Raw genomic sequence first — 25,313 nt, forward strand, 5'->3', positions numbered from 1 at the left:
GAAAACTACTTGAAAAGACTAGAATGTCATCAAGGTAACACAAACATGATGCAAATGTGAGGCCGTGGAGTATCTTGTCCATCAGGAGCTGGAATGTGCTGGGTGAACTACTCAAACCCATAGGTAGTCGATGAAATTTGTAAGTCCCAAAACAGGTGTTAAATGCTGTATGTCTTGCTGATTCTGGGTCAATTTTCATTTGAAAAAATCCTGAGCTCAAATCAATAGATGTAAAGTATTTTGGAGAAGATTCCGAAAATGATTCTGTAAGTTCCTGTAAATTTGGAATCTCATATTGGAAATGTTGTGTCTGCGTGTTGAGGTATCTGAAATCAACGCAGAAACGGAATTGTGATAAACTGGACTCCTTGGTTATAGGCTGGCTAGGTGTACTACTTTGTGACCGCTTTGTTACAAGTACCACAGGGCTAGTAATCAGAATTTCTTCTGCTTCACTAACGGGCGCAATAATGCCTTGACGAAGCAACTCATCAAGTTGGTGACGTAGTACCTCACGTTTATCCGGTGGCATGCGGTATGGGCGTTGATACTTGGGCTTAGCATCATGCTTCAGTAAGATCTTGTGCTGTACTAGATCTGTAAAACCAAGATCAGGATTATCTTTTGTCACAAATAAATTTGCATGTTGAAGTAGCAAAGATTTCAGCGAACCTTGTTCCTCCTCAGTCAAATGGTTTGGGATACTTATGTTTTCAAAGAGAGACTTGTTAGAACTAGAATCCGCTGACTCAGATTGGTTGTTGATGTCCGATTTGAGTTCCACATTTTGTACGAAATAGTCTGAAACATCAGTAGCTTCATGGTCCACAGATGTGTATTCAAACTGGGCTATGTTTCTCCCTGGAAGGATGGTAATTGCAGCATTAGTAGGGTTCAGTAATTTCAGTGGTACAGTGTTCTCGCGCGAGACAGTTACAAGACTCTTGGCGACAAGAAGATGTTGATGTAAGGTGTAACTACTACCAGAACAAATACCTTGTGATCCATATAAAACATGTTTTGGGAGTTTGCCCCAAACAATCTGTTCTGAATTGGCCTGAATGACAGTTCGGTGTGTACATTTCACTCCAATTGATCCAAAAGTATATGAATGATCAGAAAAATTCAGAATCACTCCATTTTCTTTCAGGTATTGAGTTCCTAAAATCAAGGGATGTGAAGTGTTAGGTAAAATATGGACTGGAACTCTATGCGTATTTCCACAAACAGTTATCTTCACAACAGCAGTACCAATAATAGAAATAGTTTGATTATTTGCCAGGACCACTTGTTCATCTGTCAAGCGTTGAAATGAAAATTTTGCAAAATTTGGGACATTTGAATAAAATTCCTCACTTATGATGTTCAATGAACTGCCTGTGTCAATGAGAGCTGATAATTTGGTTGAATGAATCTGTACTGGTAGGAATAGAAATTGTTGTTTACTCTGTTCAATGGCTTTGCTCTCTATGTTACCATTTGAAGCAGACCCCGTGTTGATTGAAGTTACTGGTGTCCTGAGGGGAAGGGTCCTTGGCTCCTCAGGTGAAAAGCGTTTCCCTGGTTTGGTGGTGGGTGTTGTGCCAATAAACGGCATGAAAGTGCAGGGTGCCCAAATTGAAAACAAAGCTGGCATTTTAGAAAGGATAGGGATTCGCCAACTCCATTCCAATTACAATCTCTACGCATGTGTCCTTCTGCTCGACAGGAGTGACAGATGATGTTATTATTTTGAACTTGCCTCTGGAAAGGAGGCTGTGCTTGGTACTGAGGTTGCCTTGGCGACTGTTGTTGTCTTTTCCTCGCCTGGGGATTTCGCTGTGAATCTGAGCTGTTATGGTTAACAGATAACCTAGAAACAACATCTGTTAGTTGTTGTATCTGTTGTTTGATGTCAGTAAGTTCAGATTTTTGTGGTTGTGGGTGTAGAGTACTAGTGGCACTAGCACACATCTCGGCGGACTGTTGAGTTGAGAAGGGAACAGTGTCAGTCCGAAAACCATTTGCTTCTCCAATTTTAGCAGCTGTAAGTGCTGTATCGAGATCTCGTGGTAAACCAGCACGTACAAAAAATGATAAGCCACGAGGTAATCCTGCTAAAAACCTTGCCAAGACTTCATGTTCCGCTTTATGTATGAGTTGTCCCTTTTCAACAAGCTGGCAATGATAATCCTCAATTGGCTGGTTTTGCTGAAGAGATATTTTCTGAAAGTTCTCATTCTCTAGCATCATTTGTGGGCTATGCCAGTCAAGGGAGACAAATCGTTCGCAAAATAATTTCTTCAGGCACTCCCAGGTTGTTTTGGCACCAGTGTCTGATATACTGTTGAACCATGTTAATGCCGGTCCTTGAAGATGTAAATGAAAAGCTGCTATTTTTCTGTTATCATTGTCAGCTTTCAGTAAAATTGCATAAGATTCAAATTCTGACAAAAACTTGTGTCCATCTTCATGAGGGTATCCAGAAAACTTTTTACAAGTTAATTTTGCCATGGTGTGAAGATCATCAGTTGCTGAATCTGTTAATGGTTCATAATCTGAAATACCAGTACTGGAAAAAATACTTGGGACATCAGGCAGAGTTATATTGTCTGGAAAGTCTGTAAAAGATACTGGAATAGACCTAGAGTTTTTATCTGGTACAAAACTGAATTCATGTAAAGCATTCTTTGCCAAAAAGTGTTCATCAAAAATGTGTAAATCATCATTGTCATCAGAACTTAGGCTGTTATCAGTAATTTCACTCAGAATGTCTATAGAAGTGCTGGTACTAATTTGACGAGTTGACATATGTTGGCCGGGTGGATCAGCAATATAGAATTAGTAGATAGACAGGACATTTCATACATATGTTGGCCGGGGGGCTTTACAACATAAATTGTACATGTATGACCTGTTAATATGACTTGCAGAGTCTGTATACATCCTGTATAATGAAATACAAATATGTCGGCCGGGGGGCTTTACAACATTATTTGTATACATATATATAAACATACATCACACATTGTTCATAAGTTGCCAACATCCCACATATTATAATTCTCATAACATAAGTTAATGACACTGTAAGATGATAAGATACAAATAAGTCGGCCGGGGGGCTTTACAACATTATTTGTATACACATATCACAATTAATGTTTATAATACACATGTTAAGCTCATGACAGAGTTATATAACAACATTTACAAATATGTCGGCCGGGGGGCTTTACAACAATATTTGTATTTTTGTGAACCAGGCCATCTTCAACCTTTGGTCTGGATGAATTCCATCTCCCATTGCGCCATAGAAGAAACGAGATGTCCTGCCTCTAGATCTATGTACCCGCATGTCTGTGTGTAAAGGAAGATGCTGGCCTGTGTGGGTTTCATTGAAATTGTGAATGAAGTCATTGTTGATTCGCATAACAAATTTTTCAAAGGCTTTCTGATGATCAAAAGTTATATTGTTTATGTGTAAATTTGATTTATGAGGAAAGGTGCTCGCACATTCATACAGATGTTTAGGGGCAATTGTTCCAATAACAATGCGAGCAGATGGAGACACAGCAGAAATTAATCTATGAAAATCATTTGTAATTTTTCTATACAGCCGATCTAAAACATGTGGGGGAAGATCGAAAATATTGTCAGGTACATCATTGATTCCAAGGCATATAATACATAATTTAACTGAAAACTGGCTGGTATGATTTGTAATATAAGTCAAATGAGAAGAAATCTTGGATCCTGGTACAATATTGCAAAAAACATTCGGTTTAACAACAGTTTTATTTAGTCCACGAAGACGCGAGTCTCCCAAAATGACGGTAGTCATAACGAGAAAAAAAAAATGTCACATGGCATTACATGGCGCGAAAAAAAAACGAAAATGGATCAGCTAACACACAAATTAAATTGAAAGAGAATCCAAAGCACCGTAAAGTTACCACTTTCCGTCTCGCTGTCCTCAATTTAGATTCTCCACCATGTTGTCACGCTGTGAGAGGGGTGAATTTGGGCCTATGGGGGAAAAACATAAGGCCAGCTTCAATGTACGTGTCGACCATGTTTATTTTCTTCCTTTCTATCCTCTAAACAACAAAACATAGGCCGGACGGACTAATTCCGGAATCAAGTACAAACTAATAAAATAATAATGAAATAGAACTAAAATATCCGGAAAAAGAGTTATCTACCCTTTGACCGTACATGAAATAGATAGAGATCTCACCGACCAGTATTAGCATAAACATAACACAAGCCGGCATAGTTAGGGGGCGTCGAACCACGCACCTCGGATCTTCACCTGAGATTTTGACTGGCGCTCTAACCGACTGAGCTATCGCAGCCACCAAAAGCTACATTATAAAACTATATTCCAGGTAGGTGAGATTTCCCGTTACACCATATTTGTAGATTTTATCCTTCTCTTTTGAGATGTATGCTTAAAAGAAAATCTCAACTAACACGGAAGAACAGTACTACAACAAAAACTTATAATAACACAAATTCTAAAATTCATTGTATACATGTTAGTTATACCCACGTTACTTATAGTTTAACACATGTTACATATAGTTATACTGCACGTGTCTGCATCTGACTAGTATTTATAGAAAACATATTAGCCCCAACTTCCACCATAATGTTCAACAAAGTGTAGCACTTGGCGATCGGACGATCGGCACGGAAGTAGACTATTTATCTTAGAGCTATTTAAAAACGGACAGTCTGAATGCTGGAATGGTCGACAATCATTGCTACAATCGGATGGTAGTATTACATTTGGTCACTATTCCAGCCATATTGTACATGGATATAAATAGTTTGTTAACTTTGATTAGCTCGCTAGCATGATCAGAGAGACCCGAATGTTCATACGGGATTGTTGGACATTGTTTTGCTATTCCACGTACGGTGGCGCTGTTGTTTGGTTATGGTAGGGAAACGATAAAATCAGAGACGTGTATATGACAATCGGAACACCTCGCCTCCGTCTGCGAACAGTGGTAGCACACTTGCCTTTCACCTAGGCAGCCAGGGTTCGATTCCTCGACCCGCACGTGGAAAGGTATGGGGTCACCTGCCTGACCACGTGGGTTTTCCCCAGGTACTCCGATTTCCTCCCACACTAAGACCCCTCGTGCGCTTCCATCCGGGCCAACAACAGGATTAATACACATTAAATTAATATAACTTGTTTCGCTCTCTTGATTTAGTTGTACTTAAGCTATAGCTTTTTTTTTCGTTCTGACGCCAACCGATCTTTAGCAAACGGACTCTATTCAATACTGCAAAAGACAATCATATTAGTATTTAAAAGTCCGACAATTTAGTTGTACTTCAGCTAGCTATAGGCCTCTGCATATTTTGTTTTGTTTTTTTCGTTCTGACGCCAACCGATCTTTAGCAAATTCCGCCTTGATTTCAGAAAAAAACCCAACAATCATATCAGTAATTATATGTCTGACAATGGTGTGTACTTACAGTTTAGGTATTTTCTGTCCCATTTTAACAATTCAATCACCAATTCACACAAAGATAATAACACATTGGCACAAAACACTTTGCTTCAACATTCAACTGCTTAAAGTAACCTAATTCGTCCATGGCAACTTTTGTTTAAATAATACGGAATGTGTATATCAAGCGGAATAGATATAAAGTACTAAAGTAAACATTTTCGTTTGTTTTTCCCTTACATTCCATTTTTATATTTACCGGGCCGCCATTTTCAATCCGAGTTGATACGGAATGAACCCTGGAAATGTGAATAATCATAATTTCGTGTCTTTGATCGCTATTCACTTGGATTTAATGATGAAGCCATCAATATATAATCGCACCGTCCGTTAAACATGTATTTGTATTTTAGCTGTTTGATATGAACAAAAACAAAACTGCAAAAGACAACCTAGGAAGTTAGAGGCGCCCGTCATACGTTTTCGCCGTGTTATCCTCTAACATTGTTTGAGTGATATAGTTTGTTTATCTTTCAGTACGAAAGCAGTGTGTCTAGATATCCATACGAAATCAGTGTGTCAGGATGTCAGTATGAAAGCAGTGTGTCTAAATGTCAGTACGAAAGCAGTGTGTCAGGATGTCAGTACGAAAGCAGTGTGTCTAAATGTCAGTACGAAAGCAGTGTGTCTAAATGTCAGTACGAAAGCAGTGTGTCTAGATGTCAGTACGAAAGCAGTGTGTCTAAATGTCAGTACGAAAGCAGTGTGTCTAGATATTAGGGCAATAGTAGTGTGTCTAAATGTCAGTACGAAAGCAGTGTGTCTAGATGTCAGTACGAAAGCAGTGTGTCTAGATGTCAGTACGAAAGCAGTGTGTATAGATGTCAGTACGAAAGCAGTGTGTCTAGATGTCAGTACGAAAGCAGTGTGTCTAAATATGAGTTTGAATACTGTGTCAAAATGTCAGGTTGGGACATTTTATTCCATCTTTATCAACAATTTTAAAGATAACTTTATAGCTGGCTAAATTATTTTTGAATTAACACTTAATGGCGAGCATTATATGTCTATCAAACATGGATAGACAATTACAGCTATTCTAATTACACGCAACAAGAACTATCTTCATTCGTTACTTAAGAAATAATTAACGACGATTCGTGTATTATTGCAGGATATACAACGAGGACGAGGATATTTTGCAATTGAATAACGGCCTTCGTTATTAATTAAAATTGCAAAATATCCGAGTCCGAGTTGTATATCCTGCAACAATACACGAGTCAAAGTTGATTATTTCTATTCTACCATGTACTGTTTAGTTCTTAGATCGACCTCTTTCTAATAGAAAAACAGCAAAGAAACCCCGAGAAAACCTTGTAATTTATTTCTTGAGTATTGCATTATTTGTTGATGAAATATACAGGCAATACAGTACTACGATCAAAGAACATCTTTCTTATGGCATTGATTTTGAAAATTAAAAAAAAAAAGGATAAAAAAAAAAAAAGAAAAAAAAAAGGTGGACCTCCGTAGGATTCGAACTCGCGTCGTGATAAAAATGAATGAACGACTAACCCATTAGCCCACTCGGCTATAGTAACCTTTATTAAAACGGGTGAATATTAGATATATAAAATTGTTACAGCCGTGACTCCCGACCGTGTATTATTGGCACGAGCGTGTATTATTGGAAAATAATACATGGTTTTAAACCAATCAAAACTGGCGTTGCATAGCAAACATGGTAGAATACCCTACAGATTACAGAGTTAATACGGGCATATCGTTCCCTCTATGATATCTGATGTAGGCGATATTTTAAACAATTATGATAAAACATAATATAATAATTGGTATGAGACGTCTAGTGTTGTATAAAGTATCACATGCAATTAAATTTTATGCAGAACCGGCATTGCTGTCTAATTATATAAGTACATGTATTGGCTTGCTGTAGAAACTCGTCCCACATTCCCATACTTCTGCGTCATCTCAAACACATTTATGAACTTCGTTTCCATAGAAACGTCAGCACCCGTGATGTCTTGTGCCATCGTGCATGAAAAACACCTACATAATTATGCGTAATTGACATTTGTATTACGTGATATAGGTGTTACCAATCCTCTCCGTCGTCGACCATGTAAAATTCTACGAAAGTCTTTACATGAATAGTCATGTGACCTGAACTTTCTTCAACAAGAATCGAGCAGATGACGTCAGAGCGTGGCGAAAGTTATGTAAAATAGTTTTACTTCGACCCTCCTAAAATCAATGTACCAATAAATCCGGTTATCTAAAATATCAAAATGTCCGAACAAGACTCTTGAGAAAAAACAAACAAACAAAACTCCGACCAGTTATGTTGTATTAATTAGCTGCAATGTCATAGTTCAAGATTACGGAAGTTATTTATAATGACAGGCGTCTTCAGAGCTACGATTAGGTCCTATGTACGCCAAGTTTGCAAATCCTTTAAATTTTTCAGTATAATTTGGCAAAAAATATTCCGCAAGCTATTACCTAAACGTGACGTTACTTAAACATTTTATTCAGGTTTCCGGATATGAAGGGTATCTCGCATGCATTGCCATAAAGTCTTAAAATGAATATGTTATGACAACTCGTTAACTTAAATAGTTAAATGAATGGATTTCTATGAATTCTATACTATGTATTCATTATCTTTTTTTATTGCATTTTTGCCAGTGAAATATAGAAATTTATCAAACTAATAAAACTTATATTTTCACTGCAGCGATGAGCAGTGAAAATATAAGATTTTGCAGTGAAAATATAAGTTTTCCGTTTTTGATCAATCAGAGCGGACCTTTGTATTCACCTCGTTGAAACTTGCCGATTTTTCCAACCGAAGCGGAGAAAGATAAATTGGTTATTTTGCTGTATTTCTGAAATTTTCAGACTAGTTTTTGACAAAATACTCACTTGACGTTAGCTATTCATGCACAGATTCTCCTATAACAGCAGAAAACGCTTAAATTGCGTTGATCAGTCCTTGCACTCCTTCTTCCTACTCGTATGACAGAATATTTTGATATTTTTCACTCGTGCTTCGCACTCGTGAAAATATCGATATTCTGTCATACTCGTGAAATATATGTTATATTAAACGGGAAACCATTCAATATCCTCTATATATCAAAAACTCATTTTTTTATATGAAAAAATCATATTTTTTACATGAAAAGTTCTAGAACTAAATTTTGATATCAAGATTTATTTTTATATCAAAAAATATCATTTTCGGACATCTGAAAATTCTTCTGATTTTTGTTATATCAGAAAATTATTCTTTTGATATCAGGAAAATCATTTCGTGATATCAGAAAAATACTTTTTAGAAAATCATTTTTTCATATCAAATAACAACTCTTGGTACATCATGTATCAAGAATTAGATGTTTGGATATCAGGAAAAATGTTTGATTTTTTTATACGTAAAAAGTATAAAAAAAATTAAAAAAAAAGATTTTTAATTCATAGTTTTAATCCCTATTTTACGGAAGCCAGTTTTCGCTGTGAATCTAACTGGCTTCCGTACTATTTCTTTATTTTTTTTTAGAAAAAAAAAATATGTTGATACCAAGAATTCGAATTCTTCATATCAGAAATAGAGACTCGGTGGTAAAACGGCGCCTCAAAGATGACAATTATGGTGACAATATACTTACTGCATGTATCCGGGTTCTGCTCTCTATAACGCCTACGTTGTTCTGAAATCCATTGTGTACCTTTCTGCGTTCGAATACATTTCACAAAATGCCATGTCATAAGTCATCATCTTCGAGTCCTAAACCATGATATAAATGGTATGATTTACATTATTTCGTCATTAATTACGCTTACTACACATTAATTTAACGACAAAAGTAATTAAAAGTTCTATAAATTCAATTTTATCTGTGTGCTCAGATTTCTTGAATTCATATTTTTTCTTGAAACCAGAGTTATATGAGATATTATCTACGTGATGGCTGTGTTGATGTGATATAAAATTGTAAATTTAACCAGCCTCCTTTTACACGCATATACAGTATCTGTAAATAATTGAAAACTATGTATTTTTGTACGTATAACTGTTAGATTTAGTTTACAGCCTTAGACACTATGATTCCTACTCTACATTATATACATTATATACATAAGCATGGACAAGATTAGAAAAATATGTAAATACCTAATCTGAATCTGTCTTTTTATTTATTTTCTCATTACAAATACATAATGTACCTAAGCGTAACATATATCACGTATATTTTCCTGCAATTTATATATACAAACTGTTTCCCTATATATCAGCAACTCTTAAGAGTAACGTTTTTCGGGGGGGGGGGGGGGGGGGGGGGGGGGGGGGGGGGCATTATCTATGCATTGTTTACTCGTCATCCATCAACTTTTAATGTTCCACGCTTGTTGTATAAAACTTACAACACCACAGTTCTGTTTCAACAAATCACCAGTGTTATAACACTATTTGTAAAACAGTGCTACTTTAGTAACTACTATTGTAAAACAATTCCCTTTATAAAGTTAAGAGAGATAGCGAGGCCATCTATATATTCCCTGGGAATTCTCTGCTATGTGAATTTTACACCTGATGGGTGGTATCGGGTGCAGTAGTTGTTTTGTGTGTATTTTCTTTAAAAGATCAAAGTCCGATTGAAACTTAACATATCGACCTATCTAGTGTGTTCACAGCGTTTATTTTTAACATGAACCGGACCTAAACGAGCTGTTAATGTGTTATGTGAATACTTCACACACCCCTCCGGTTGGGTTTGGGTTTCCCCTGATCTTTTTTTCCCTAAGACAATTGATCTGTCATCACTCAGATAAGAATATCGAGTTCCAGTAATCAGTAAAATCATTAGAGGTCATCACGGAAGGTCATCACGAGAGCTCATCACGACAGTACCAAAGGTCCTTTTGGTTTTCCGTAAACGTTCCGATGGATCACATAGGATATAATATATAGGGAACAAAAATATCTAAAGAAAAACATCCATCTGAAATTTGTTAAATACAATGTATTAGAACCAGTAATTTCATTGTTCAGCGTGAGCTGTGAAGGTGGTTAAGCATTATCTAACTCCGAAACTCGAGATAATTTTATTTATTTTATTTTTTTAGTTTGGTTTATTTTGTTTAAAGTCCTATTACCAGCCAGGGTCATTTAAGAACGTGCCAGGTTTTGGAGGTGGAGGAAAGCCGGAGTACCCCGAGAAAAACCACCGGCCTACCTGGCAACTGCTCCACGTTGGTTTTGAACTCACAACCCAGAGGTGGCGGGCTGGGCTTACATTATCTCGCCCGGTTACACTAACTCGCTAGGTTGACAATATCTCGCCCGGTTACACTAACTCACTATGTTTACACTATCTCGTCCGGTTACACTAACTCGCTATGTTACACTATCTCGCCCGGTTACACTAACTCACTATGTTAACACTATCTCGCCCGGTTACACGAACTCGCTAGGTTTACAATATCTCGCCCGGTTACACTAACTCACTATGTTTACACTATCTCGCCCGGTTACACGAACTCGCTATGTTTACACTATCTCGCCCGGTTACACTAACTCGCAATGTTTACAATATCTCGCCCGGTTACACTAACTCGCTATGTTTACAATATTTCGCCAGGTTACACTAACTCGCTACGTTGACAATATCTCGCCCGATTACACTAACTCACTATGTTTACACTATCTCGCCCGGTTCCACTAACTCGCTAGGTTGACAATATCTCGCCCGGTTACAATAACTCGCTATGTTTACACTATCTCGCCCGGTTACACTAACTCGCTATGTTTACACTATCTCGCCCGGTTACTCTAACTCGCTATGTTTACACTATCTCGCCCGGTTACACTAACTCGCTATGTTTACAATATCTCGCCCGGTTACACTAACTCGCTATGTTTACAATATCTCGCCCGGTTACACGAACTCGCTAGGTTTACAATATCTCGCCCGGTTACACTAACTCACTGTGTTTACAATATCTCGCCCGGTTACACTAACTCGCTATGTTTACACTATCTCGCCCGGTTACACTAACTCGCTATATTACAATATCTCGCCAGGTTACAACAACTCGCTATGTTTACACTATCTCGCCCGGTTACACTAACTCGCTATGTTTACACTATCTCGCCCGGTTACACTAACTCGCTATATTACAATATCTCGCCAGGTTTCAATAACTCGCTATGTTTACACTATCTCGCCCGGTTACACTAACTCGCTATATTACAATATCTCGCCAGGTTACACTAACTCGCTATGTTTACAATATCTCGCCCGGTTACACTAACTCGCTATGTTTACACTATCTCGCCCGGTTACACTAACTCGCTATATTACAATATCTCGCCAGGTTTCAATAACTCGCTATGTTTACACTATCTCGCCCGGTTACACTAACTCGCTATATTACAATATCTCGCCAGGTTACAATAACTCGCTATGTTTACAATATCTCGCCCGGTTACACTAACTCGCTATATTACAATATCTCGCCAGGTTACACTAACTCGCTATGTTTACACTATCTCGCCCGGTTACACTAACTCGCTATATTACAATATCTCGCCCGGTTACACTAACTCGCTATGTTTACACTATCTCGCCCGGTTACACTAACTCGCTATATTACAATATCTCGCCCGGTTACACTAACTCGCTATATTACAATATCTCGCCAGGTTTCAATAACTCGCTATGTTTACACTATCTCGCCAGGTTACACTAACTCGCTATGTTTACACTATCTCGCCAGGTTACACTAACTCGTTATGTTTACAATAACTCGCCCGGTTACACTAACTCGCTATGTTTACAATATCTCGCCCGGTTACACTTACTCGCTATGTTTACACTATCTCGCCCGGTTACACTAACTCGCTATGTTTACACTATCTCGCCCGGTTACACTAACTCGCTATGTTTACACTATCTCGCCAGGTTACACTAACTCGCTATGTTTACACTATCTCGCCCGGTTACACTAACTCGCTATGTTTACACTATCTCGCCCGGTTACACTAACTCGCTATGTTTACACTATCTCGCCCGGTTACACTAACTCGCTATGTTTACACTATCTCGCCCGGTTACACTAACTCGCTATATTACAATATCTCGCCCGGTTACACTAACTCGCTATGTTTACACTATCTCGCCCGGTTACACTAACTCGCTATGTTTACACTATCTCGCCAGGTTACACTAACTCGCTATGTTTACACTATCTCGCCAGGTTGCACTAACTCGCTATGTTTACACTATCTCGCCAGGTTACACTAACTCGCTATGTTTACAATATCTCGCCCGGTTACACTAACTCGCTATGTTTACAATATCTCGCCCGGTTACACTAACTCGCTATGTTTACACTATCTCGCCCGGTTACACTAACTCGCTATGTTTACACTATCTCGCCCGGTTACACTAACTCGCTATGTTTACACTATCTCGCCAGGTTACACTAACTCGCTATGTTTACACTATCTCGCCCGGTTACACTAACTCGCTATGTTTACACTATCTCGCCCGGTTACACTAACTCGCTATGTTTACACTATCTCGCCCGGTTACACTAACTCGCTATGTTTACAATATCTCGCCCGGTTACACTAACTCGCTATGTTTACACTATCTCGCCCGGTTACACTAACTCGCTATGTTTACACTATCTCGCCCGGTTACACTAACTCGCTATATTACAATATCTCGCCCGGTTACACTAACTCGCTATGTTTACACTATCTCGCCCGGTTACACTAACTCGCTATGTTTACACTATCTCGCCAGGTTACACTAACTCGCTATGTTTACACTATCTCGCCAGGTTACACTAACTCGCTATGTTTACATATTTTACATAGTTTACAAAATTTACACTTTCTTACCTAGTTTACACTTCCCTTTCTTGTTTTCGCTATCTCGACTACTTTACAGTTATTGCCAAGTTTACATTTACATTATCAGTATATCGCCTAATTTACACTATTTCGCCTATTTTACTCTGTCTCTCTCGGATTTTTCAAAACTGATTTGATACCAACTCAACAATCTATTAAATATAACACTATCGTGCTTCGGTTTATTTACAGTTAAAATTAACAATTAATTAGACAAAGGTTGAAATGTCGGTCGTACACGTGTACGTAGCCATAAGTAACCAAGCTGTGGTAAACATTTACAGCATCTGTAGTCCGGAATTAAATTATCTTGTCATTGTATTTTTTTATTATTAATTTTAGTAATATTCTAATTTTAGAAATAACGAGAAAACTAAAACGATTTCGTGTAATTATCTAAAAAGTAGTATCCAGTCCACTGCATTCCTATTTAATGTCTAAGATACATTCCAGCCAGCTTGACGGTATGGCTTTTCATAGAGTAGGCGTGCGATGCATATCATTGGAAGGATTATATAGCCAACAAACAAGCCGGTGTGCATTGCCGGGAAATTGATTCAGTTAGGTCGAAGGTCATATCCTTGAATGTCACTGCGTTATCTGTACATCGCGGATATCATTTCCCTCTTTTTGATTTTTTTTGTTATGTAAATGCAGACTTTACCGACCGACTTTCCATTCCGAATGGATAACGTATAAACAGCGTTGACGCATGCAACCTATCTGGAAACCTGTCTAATCTGACAATTTTGTGATAAAGAACAATTAGGTATATATTCGAATTCGGCATGACAGTATCATTATTACATTTTTCTGATAATTATCTGTGAATTGACTGGATTAAGCATGAAAAAAACCTTTTCGATCAAGGTGTCTATAAAGATATATGATTACGGATAATATCCATCTTAAATATGACGTTCAGATTGCTCTCACAGTATTACAGACTACCTACACAGTAGGATCTTCAGATTCTGTTATACGTGGTTTTTTTTAGTCGTAGTACGATTTAAACAACTGTAAAATGATACCATAAGACCGGCAAAAGCAAGTTAGAGTTACAAAGCTTGATACAATTTTTACCTATTTTTAAAATTTTATTTTTCTAACGTTTCCTTATACTTGATACCTTGTTGTGTAGTATTCCTTAAACAGGCCGTTCACGACTGGATCAGTAATGTTGATTTTTGTCTAATATTTGAATTTCAGATTTAGCCTGCTGTCCAAGGACTGCGACCAGTACCACTGTAGGATATCATTCTCTATTAACATAACGACTGGATGTGTATACTATCGCCAAGGCGTGTGTAATTGGCGATAATCATGAATGGGGGAAAATGCTTCATTCAACATTTTAAGAAAATGGAAATTATCTTATAAGTTACCAATGCTGTCGTGACCTTTCCACACGTATACATGGCCTCGAACACTGTGGATGATCTGTCTACCCTAGATGATTTCGACAATGATATTTTACTCGGAGTGCTGGAGGAGAGGTACAACGATGACAATATATATGTAAGTACCTTCATATATATATGTAGTATACAAGTACAGACAGAAGCTTTACCTATACATTTGATTGGGCTTGAAATCTGCATGTTGCTAATTTTTTGTTTTGTTTCCTCTTTAGAACGGAATATCTGAAAATAATACAAATAAATAAAATACAAATAATACCTAAAATACTAATAATACCAACTAAATATATTATAACTGGTATGTTGGGATAATATACTTCTAGGTATATGAATATATAACATACAATTTATATAAACTATTAAAATAGCCCTTGTTTGTCACCAACCCTTTTGTACTGTTATGGTTGTGTCCTGGGTATAACTCTTGATGCAAATTGCTCCGGTAGCACGATATGTGCCTTTCGTTAATTTGAACTTTATTTATCTGAAAAGAATTGCGAAACAAGCGCGCTTGCGGTCTAACTGTGAGAGGAAACCGGATTACACGGAGAAAACTCACGTGGTGGCCCTATACCTTTTCATGTCCGATCGGGGAATCAAACCCCGGTCCTCTAGGTGAAAGGTAAATATGTTACCACTGCGCCACCCGACCACCCTGTTAGTTATTCAGTGATGTAGTCATCAGCTACTACAAGTAGATACTGCCTTAACAGGATCTGGCCGTTCAAGCAGGAAATTAATTCGGGAAGCATACAGCCAAACACATTCTTTAGGGTGGTGAATTACGGATATTTTTATTGCATGTCTTATGATTAATTTCGATAAGATACAGTCAAACCTGCTCTAACGCTCACCTTGAATAAGCGACCACATCCGTTAAGCGGCCAGTCTGTGGTCCGCCCGATGGAAAATACTATATAATGAACCTTAAATAAGCGGTCACCTGTCTAACGCGACCAACAGCCACAAAATTCTGTCCCGAGTCGTTGTATCGTCCTGCATTAAGCGGCCATTTTGTCCTGAAGTAGACATCCTCGATGATCACATGACCAGGTATTTTTATCAAATTCATCAAAACTTTGATCTTTGTTTGTTTTTATTTCAAAACACACTGTACATGGTATATTGTTATCAATATCAATAAGTGCATTATAATATGATAAATTCAATAAACTGTTGAAAAAAAGAATTGGGCAACAGGCCGTTTCTGGCCAACCTGGTTTAAGCAGCCACCTGTCTTAAGCAGCCAATATATGTCGGTCCCTTGGGTGGCCGCTTAATACAGGTTTGACTGTATAATACATTTCCATTTATCATTTTACATATTTGAGATACCGGCGAGGATTGGATCGATTCTAACGAGATGGACATACACCTGTAGTATGTCCATGTTACGTGATGTTGTTACAAGTTTAAAATACATATCCTTCATGTAAGCCGAGTCTATTTCGCCGAATTTTGGTTCATACTGGGAAGACACGTGAGGTCACAAACCGCTCAGGGATTTCCAAATAACCAACATAATTGTCTGTAACCTAAACAATTCTTAAATGTTTGAAGTGCGATCGTTTACTCGCATATGTTATTACACAGAAAAAGTTCAACTACAAAGTGAATGTGCAAAATTATGTAAAATAAAACTTTTATGATGGCGCAAGTTGGTCGGTCGTTCAGAACGCAGGGTGAATTGAGTTACATTGCGAAATACCAACAAAGATTGGCAAGCATATTTTTAACGAAAGAAAAAAAAACCATGTAATTTGTGAAAACGTTTAGGTCGGTTGTCGGGAGTTGTTTTATATCTAATATCTGGCCGAGAAAAAGTCCTAATGAGAAAATTCACAGTGTGTACATATCGCTGTTAACATGTTAAAGTAAACAGTCCAGTCTGAAAGAAGAGAGAAACCCTAGTAGCATGTTTCGTAGAAGTGTCAATACTGACCATAGCCAGACGCCATTTGTAATCACTCGTATATATTTGTTTATATCGTATAACGGGCGCTGATGGCGGCTCGCTATTTTTATTTTGAATCTGCAAACAAAATACGAGAAGAAGTTTAAATTCTTGGGTGTAGATATTCTGAACCTATCAAAGTTGTTAGTAAGGACGCTCTTCATAGAGTGAACAATAATATTGTAAGCTGGTAATATAACGTAACCTCCGTGAAGTTGATTCCTTATTCCATTACTTATTCGATTTCTCATTACTTGTTAACACTTTAAATAGTTCAAAACTAATTAATAAGCATTCCAAATGCACATTCCACCATTCCATTCCTTATCCATACATTATTACTTGTTCAATTCCTCCATTACTTATTCGATTCTCTCATTACTTATTCGATTTTCTCATTACTTATTCGATTTCTCTTTACTAATTCGAATCGAATAAGTAATGCGAAAATCGAATAAGTAATGAGAGAATCGAATAAGTAATGGAGGAATTGAACAAGTAATAATGTATGGATAAGGAATGGAATTGTAAAATGTGCATTGGGAGTGTTTATTAATTAGTTTTGAATCATTTAAAGTGTCAATTTGTAAAGAGAAATCGAATAAGTAATGGAATAAGAAATAAGTAATCAACTTAACGGAGGTTATAATGTATATCACTTTACTCAGGTATAGGTGTTTTGTCGAAGTTCAAAAACATTTATGTTTACGGACGCACTTTTAGAGTGATAACATTTATTAAAGTCAACAATATACGAATGGATTCTAAAATTTGAAACCGCGTTTAAGTTTTATATGCAGTCTTGTAATGCGAGGGAATATATCTTTATTTCAAATAAAACTACGATTTTTCTGTCCCAAACGAAATTGCTTACCACTTTCAGAGATATTTTAGTTGAATGGATTGAATATTTTGCACTCTGAATTTCATTTTTTTTTACTTAATATATATTCAAAAAAAATTATTCTTTGTATGACAATGAAATGTTTATTTACCCATCCTCTCGAAATTGAACAGAAAGATACAGACATTATATTACAAGGACTTAAACCGGAATGAAAATATCTTATTGGGGTTGTAATTTGGTTTCAGTTTTTTTATTGAAAATCCATTTTAGAAAAATTGATAACTCCGTATAACATGTAATGAAAAACATGATTCTTTCATCTTGAGAGGCCGCGGTGGCGGAGTGGTTAGGGTGTCCAGACACTTTAACACTAGCCCTCCACCCCTGGGTTGCGAGTTCGAAATTCACGTGGGGCATTTGCCAGGTACTGACCGTAGGCCGGTGGTTTTTCTCCGGGTACTCCGGCTTTCCTCCACCTCCAAAACCTGGCACGTCTTTAAATGATCCTGGCTGTTAATAGGACGTTAAAAAAATAAACCAAACTTTTTCATCTTGAACATATTGCGAGAAATGCGATTTTTGTATGTTGAAAATCTGTAGGTAATTGTTCTCGATACGATAACAATGAGTTGGCGGAAAACAATCGGCATTGTATCCTTAATTACGACCATAACAATAAAAACAAAACAGTGTAAGAGACTTTTAAATTCACTTATCTATTTTTTTACATGACTGTTTTACACTCTATATCTTTAAGGGGGTCGTCGCTATATTCAGGTTGTATTTAAGATAACGCAAACACCGTAATTGGACATAACTATATTGTATATTGTATTGTATTAGAGAAACTTTTCAAAACAATTTTATTAAGTAGGTAAGAAATTTAGACCCCCGCTATGAAAATGTAAGTCAAACCCGGGTAACATTCTTTAATCAAAACCGAGGAAGTGACATCAAAGTCACAACACAATATTATCGAGCAGTGTTGGACAGGTCTAATGGCATATCCCACAATATAATCTTACCGTCATAATTATATATCGTCGACCATTAAACTTCCCATTGGTCCTCATCAACCTGCTTCTCCTGAAATTTTTCGTTGTAATTGTTTCCGTCCGTAGTCATTATCTATCAAGGAAATCATAATTATTGGAAATTAGCTCCCATCTGTTATAACTTAAAACTTAACTAAAACTATATGTAATGCTACAGAACATATTGCTAACTCTTGGAGAAGAACATGTGACACTATTATACACAGTTTTGGATTATCTGATGTAATGAACAGTCAACGCTCGACCAAATGTAAACTTCGTGATATTAAGCGGATATTGGATAATCGAGACCAGATAGATTGGAGAAATGATCTTTTTAATGATAGTAGCCGTGTAAATGGTAATAAGTTGCGTACCTACCGCCTATATAAAAATGAAATTAGTACATTTTTTTATGTTAAAAATATTAGAAATAGATCACACAGAAGAATTTTATCTAATTTTAGAAGTGGTTCTCTGCCATTAGCTATAGAAACGGGTAGATACGCCAGGCCAATAATTCCTTTACAAGAAAGGAAATGTATTTTTTTTTACATCAAATCATGTTGCGATTTTTACTCTGACTTGAGACTTTTAGTTTTTAATAAAGCAGAAGCTAATTTACAGAATTTTAATGCTTTAAACAGCAAAGATAAATTAATATTTCTTAAGAAAGAAGATAATTTGCAAAAAGATGTCGCCAGGTTATTGTATGATATGTACCAAAGAAGACAAAACTTTTGATCAATAAGTCTTAATATTAATTGACTCTCACGATTTTACTGTAGTAGTGTCTCATAAGCCAAATATGGCTGGGTGTTGATGCATTTTAACGTTTTTAATGAAATGATGCTTGTATTTTATGTATATTTTATGTATCAATACGTGACACTCTAATAAACATATCTGAATCTGAATCTGTAATCATCGTATGTGGTGGAAGCAAGGATGTTGCTATCTAGAAATGAAAAAGCTACAATAGGAAAATTAAATTTACCACGCTTATCATACAGCTTTGATGTAATTGTTCTCGGCTTTATATTTGATGCATTTAATATAAGATCGGGGTAAACGGCTGATGTAGAGGAGTCAGGATTCTTAAATCTCACAGTTCTTGACATTATAATCTATTGATCCCGATCATTTATTTCATAACATCATCTATGGAAAATGAATCCTTCGTTACACACTTCTCATTCAAACAAGAATATACTAAGATGTGTTATTATACAATTAGTGAAGCAGTGATTACTTTAAATATGTTTTGTTTGATACCTGATGATTTTAAATAATGTTGGGAACAACATCACAAAAACAACAGAGAATATCGCGACTTAATACTGTATTTACATGGAGGAAAATGGAGAACAACAACAAAAGCAAAAACAAAAACAAAACAAAAAACAACAAAACATAACAAAAAAAACAAACAAACAAGAAACAACAAAAATCTCTGAAAAAAGTACAAAGAAAATATAACCAGGTGCTCAGGAAGTACTAGCGTCTTCTGTTTCAAGAGAACAACCGCCGCGCATGTCTACATTTATAGGTCAAATATGGGCTACAATGGGACCCACCATAGATATCAACAAGTACAAAAGCATGTCCGATTTCAAATCGCACAAGAAAATTTAATATGTTCTGATGAGGTCATTATGTCGGCCATAAAACCTCTCTCGAATAATGTGTTGCTAGTTTTTTCAAGAGTAGTCGACAAATTCTTGAATTCCAAATCACATGGGACATGAAAAAACACCGATGGTACGGACAGAAGAGATGTTACTATCTAGAAATATAATATAAACAAAAGAAAAAAAAATACCTTTATTTATCAAGCGAGAAGGAAGTGATAGTTTTAAAATAAATTAAAAATAAATGCCTCGTAGAGACATAAGTAAAAGTGAAGAGAAACATTGCCCCTAGTTTCCCACATGCAAAGAATATAATGTTTAGATGAACCCTAAACATGAGATTATTTAGACATTTTAAAATTTCCAACTTGTATTTCCATTAACATTTTAATTGAGAGGATGACACAGGACGAGTAACAACCCTATATTTAGATAACATCCATTGTGATTTGGGTTTTAATGTTTACACAACTTTGTAGGAACTGTAGAATATTGTAATGAATGTTTGCTCGTTTTTGGTTACAACAGCCATATTAGTCGTAATCACAAAAATAAACTGTGTCAAGGGCTGTTTACACGTTGGGTGGTATATTCCTAACTACAGTAGCTCGACGGTTCGTATATATCAGATAGGGTGTTCAACCACCATCTAGAAAAATCAATGATTAAAGTTGAAATTTAATTCCTTTCGGAACAGAAGACGACGATACGTTATATAACTGTGATGTTGCTGTTTTTTTATTTTGTTTGTTTTTGTTTTCACTATTTGTTTAATATTTTAAATTTGAATCTCAACACTTGGTTAAGTATGTGTATTACAAGCACTGCTTTACAATACCACTTCAGATGAAATGTTGTGATAATGTATTATTAACTTCTTTAATATCTGAATTAATAAGAAAATATGTATACTGCCTTAATATGGCTACAACACCCTGAACAATACTGTCTATGTGCCCGGCAGCAGGGAACATTTCCTACAGTTGATATATAATTGATTGAATATTAATTCTACTTTATTTATCATAAAGATATTCATGTTCCAAAGATAAAGTGAAACATCTATTTAAATGTGTTTAAAATTTTAATTAGATGAATTCATTGTCAAAAAGGGGACTGCGGTGGCCGAATGGTTAAGGTGTCACGACACTTTATCACTAGCCCTCCACCTCTGGGTTGCGAGTTCGAAACCTACGTGGGGCAGTTGCCAGGTACTGACCGTAGGCCGGTGGTTTTTCTCCGGGTACTCCGGCTTTCCCCCACCTCCAAAACTTGACACGTCCTTAAATGACCCTGGCTGTTAATAGGACGTTTAACAAAATAAACCTAACCAATTGTCAAGAAAGTAGAAGAGACATTTCTGGACAATGATTAATGACTAGTTAAAATTTATAATATCTACCATGTCGGCAAAAGATGAGTCATATGTCCAAAATATACAAACTTATTGATTATTTTTTATTGTACCAAGGACAAACACAAGATATGAGTTCATTTGATAAGAAAAATATTTCCAAAATACACGTTTGGCGAGATTGAAAAAAAAAAGAAGTATAATAATCAAACACGTTTTTAAGTGAACCACTTCAAGAAAAAAGACACGAGTCACTGTCGCTCTCATGAGGGTTATCAGACAGTACTTTAATATACTTTGTATACTTTCTGTACTGGGAAATTCACCACACAAATATGCAGTAAATCTTGTTCGATTTATTGTTATTATTGACAATGCTGTGGACGCTAGACTTTATTGTATGAATAGTATACTGTTTTAATCGTTATTGATTGTTTTGCCAACAAATGGCTGAATTCAATGGTGTTTTCCGTTTTATCTTGTAGACTTATGTTGGAGACATCCTGATTGCTGTCAACCCCTGTTCTCCGCTCTCAATATATGGCCCCCAGGTATGACGTAAATCTTACTTAGCAAATATGCATGTAACATCATTTAGGTAAATAAGCCGTGTTTTAAAGAGGCTATCATGCCGTATTTATATATGAGGGGATACTGAACTGGACTGATATTTTACTGCTGGGTATCTACAAGGGCAAGCACCTTAAAGTCAACTTAATCCAATAAATTAAAAAGTTTGATCTTTAGACGAGAGTTATCAAAAGAGCGCCAAATTTGGTGCAAGAAACAGTAACTTTAGTAACAGTAGCCTTAAGGGGCTATATGTTTTCTCTCCGTCTGTCTGTACGTATGTATTTAAACATGAAACATCTGTAAAAAGATAAAAGGCATAGTTTTAATGCTGGTGGTTATAATGTAAAACTGCTGGTGAAATAAATTAACGAACTAATGCGTTTCAGTACGATAACAAAATTATACCAGTTTAAATCTTTTTTTGTGATAATAAGACTGCATTTGAATCAGGAATATAATTTTGTTAATGTGTCATTTGAAAAAATAGTTCCACTTATTCAGCTTACATTCAATCTTAACTTTGTTTCGTATTTAACTGCATATATGCATTTTGCCTTTACCGCTTCATTGACCAATCATATACTTCATCTTGACCAGTAACGCCACCTGTCGCGTCATATCTAGGCCAAAAGAATATTATACGGCTATGCCGAAAAATACCATAGTTTGTCAGCGGTCTAGCGGCTTCATTCCTGCAGAGATTTTAATAAAACTTTACACAAGTATATTCAGTGTCGTTGGGTCAAGCTCACTGTTACTATTTTTAGACATGTTTGTCAGCACTGCTGCCGCTTGATTACTTGAGAGATTTTGATCGAATTTCACACAATTACAAATGAACCATAATACCTCGGACAAGTTCGAGTTTCAGGGATGTTGGGTCAAGTTCAATGTCAAGGTCAGTGTCAAGGTCAATGTCAAGGTCACCGTTACTACTCTTAGAAAATCATTGTCGGCGTTCTTGCAGCTTGTGGATTTTGGATAAAACTGCCCATAAATACAAAGTACCACAATATCTCAGATAAGTTCGAGCTATAGCTAGTACATTTGTTTATATATATTGGTACCATCATCAATCCGTGATAATAAACCTATGTTTTTGGACAGGCCCGGCGTAACTACCGCGATCTAAGGGTCAGAGGAAGCCAGCCGCCACATGTTTACTGGGTGGCTGACAATGCGCACAGAAGTTTGATAGAGACACATTTGAAGCAATGTATTGTTGTCACTGGAGACTCTGGGTCTGGTAAAACCGAGACAACAAAACATGCTCTGCAGCATCTTATAGAGCGAGTGGGCAAATGTGCAGTGCCTGACCTTGTGGAAAAGCTGTCTCGGGTAGGTTCAAGATGGACACTTTCTGTTATGAAGATACAATGTAACTTCCTCCTGGCTCAGTTCAATCTCAAAATAAACTCCACTTTATATTGTTGTTTTTAACAAATGTATGCAGTATGAAAATATGGCAATATTCCTAAATGCTGTTTGGACAAAATGTATTTTCATAATGGGGTAATAACATTCAATAATGTACCTACGTGGTGTGAAAGACTAACAATGATTTTGTATATATAATCATGTCACTAAGTCACTACATACGACTAAGTGGAGACATTTTTTTTCCGGGGGGGGGGGGGGGGGTGTTAAGGTGTAAACAGCCATAGTCAATGCCAGTGGTGGTGGGGATTATTTCTACGGGATTTTGTTGTCTTCGACCTGTGTTTATTTTGTGTGATACTTATGTATTTTAAAGTAAATTCCCGAATTTCATTATCATAGGTCAATCCATTAATAGAACTTTTTGGCAACGCATCGACCGTATTCAACAGGAATTCCAGCCGGTTTGGGAAACTGATAGAGTTGTCGTACTTACCGGATGGTACGCTAGTTGGAGGTTGGTAACAATTAAACCTACAATGATTACACATGCCATATCTGTTGTTGAGGATTGTCTATTGAAGTCAAGAGTAAAGGATAACAATCTGTGAGAAAAGTACGACAACAACTAAATGGCATTAAAATAGCGTTTTTTTTTGTCTTTTTACAGGAAAACTACAGACGTTTGTGTTGGAAAAATCAAGGGTTGTGTGTCATGGCCTCGGGGACAAAAACTTCCATATCCTCCATGCTCTTTTTGCAGGGATGGAGGAAAGCAAGCTCCAATACTACTTCATTGAAAGTGCTGCCACGTACAGGTATGTAATGCTGCAGGTCAAAAGTGATTTCTTAGCGCTTATAACGTCTTTTGTAAACTATTCTTAGCCTTGTGATGTATATCTTTCACATCTTACCAACCCTACCACCAATTTGTTTAGAAATCCCAATAAAAGGATTCGCTGTTTGTAGTTTAAATTTGTTTATGTCATTTTATAATTGCTATTTCTGCCTTCAACCGTGTTATATTTCACATTTTCCGCTTCAATAAATAAATAGTAAAATCATATACAATGTACATAGATCTATATCTGTAACTTCATTTCCCGATGAAGATTTTAGGTCGCGTGCCTGTTTCGTCAGGCGAATAACTTTTTGCCGGCGTGTGACGATCTAGTTTCATACCGCCTTAGAATGCGCTTTTATTTTGTAAAAAGTTATAAAATTGTTATACACGTATATATATATATATACACATGTGGAGAAGCTGATTTACGTGCTAATAAAAAATGGCAGTATAATGTAGACTGTTACGAAACAAATGATCTGACAATCCTGATAGCACAAAGCTCAAGACCTCTAAAGCTCATTATCAATAAAAGCCGTTAGGAACACATACATTGTATACAACATTACTGAATATCACATGAGTGCTCACAGAAACGAGTCCTCGGTCGTAACAATTTTAGACACGAAACAGACTTCTATCAGCAATACACTATATCGAAAACATGGACACATTATTGTCGTAAGGCTTCTCTGTAGCTCATAAACTGTTACAATGGGGGACATATGTTTCGGGTCGTCGAATACCGCTATTTTAAATATCCATGTTTCTCTGTTTTTATCAGAATCTACATCACAAAACGACAGTGCGAAAATGATATTCAATACTTCAAGAATATCACATACATGCTCCACTAACCTTGTCTAAAATCCACATT

General features: G+C 36.6%; 1 protein-coding gene across 1 annotated transcript in view; it reads left to right on the top strand.

Moving 5' to 3' along the window:
* The first annotated feature begins 14,817 nt into the window (after positions 1–14,817).
* The window catches only part of LOC117333891, a 36,431-nt gene continuing 25,935 nt past the window's right edge, over positions 14,818–25,313 (top strand). Inside the window, exons 1-5 of the mRNA XM_033893309.1 lie at positions 14,818–14,919; positions 22,128–22,193; positions 23,323–23,553; positions 23,995–24,109; positions 24,263–24,410. Coding sequence (XP_033749200.1) covers positions 14,818–14,919; positions 22,128–22,193; positions 23,323–23,553; positions 23,995–24,109; positions 24,263–24,410 — 662 coding nt within the window. The remainder of the gene's footprint in view (positions 14,920–22,127; positions 22,194–23,322; positions 23,554–23,994; positions 24,110–24,262; positions 24,411–25,313) is intronic.

Source organism: Pecten maximus, chromosome 9, assembly GCF_902652985.1.
Source record: "Pecten maximus chromosome 9, xPecMax1.1, whole genome shotgun sequence".
NCBI lineage: Eukaryota > Metazoa > Mollusca > Bivalvia > Pectinida > Pectinidae > Pecten > Pecten maximus.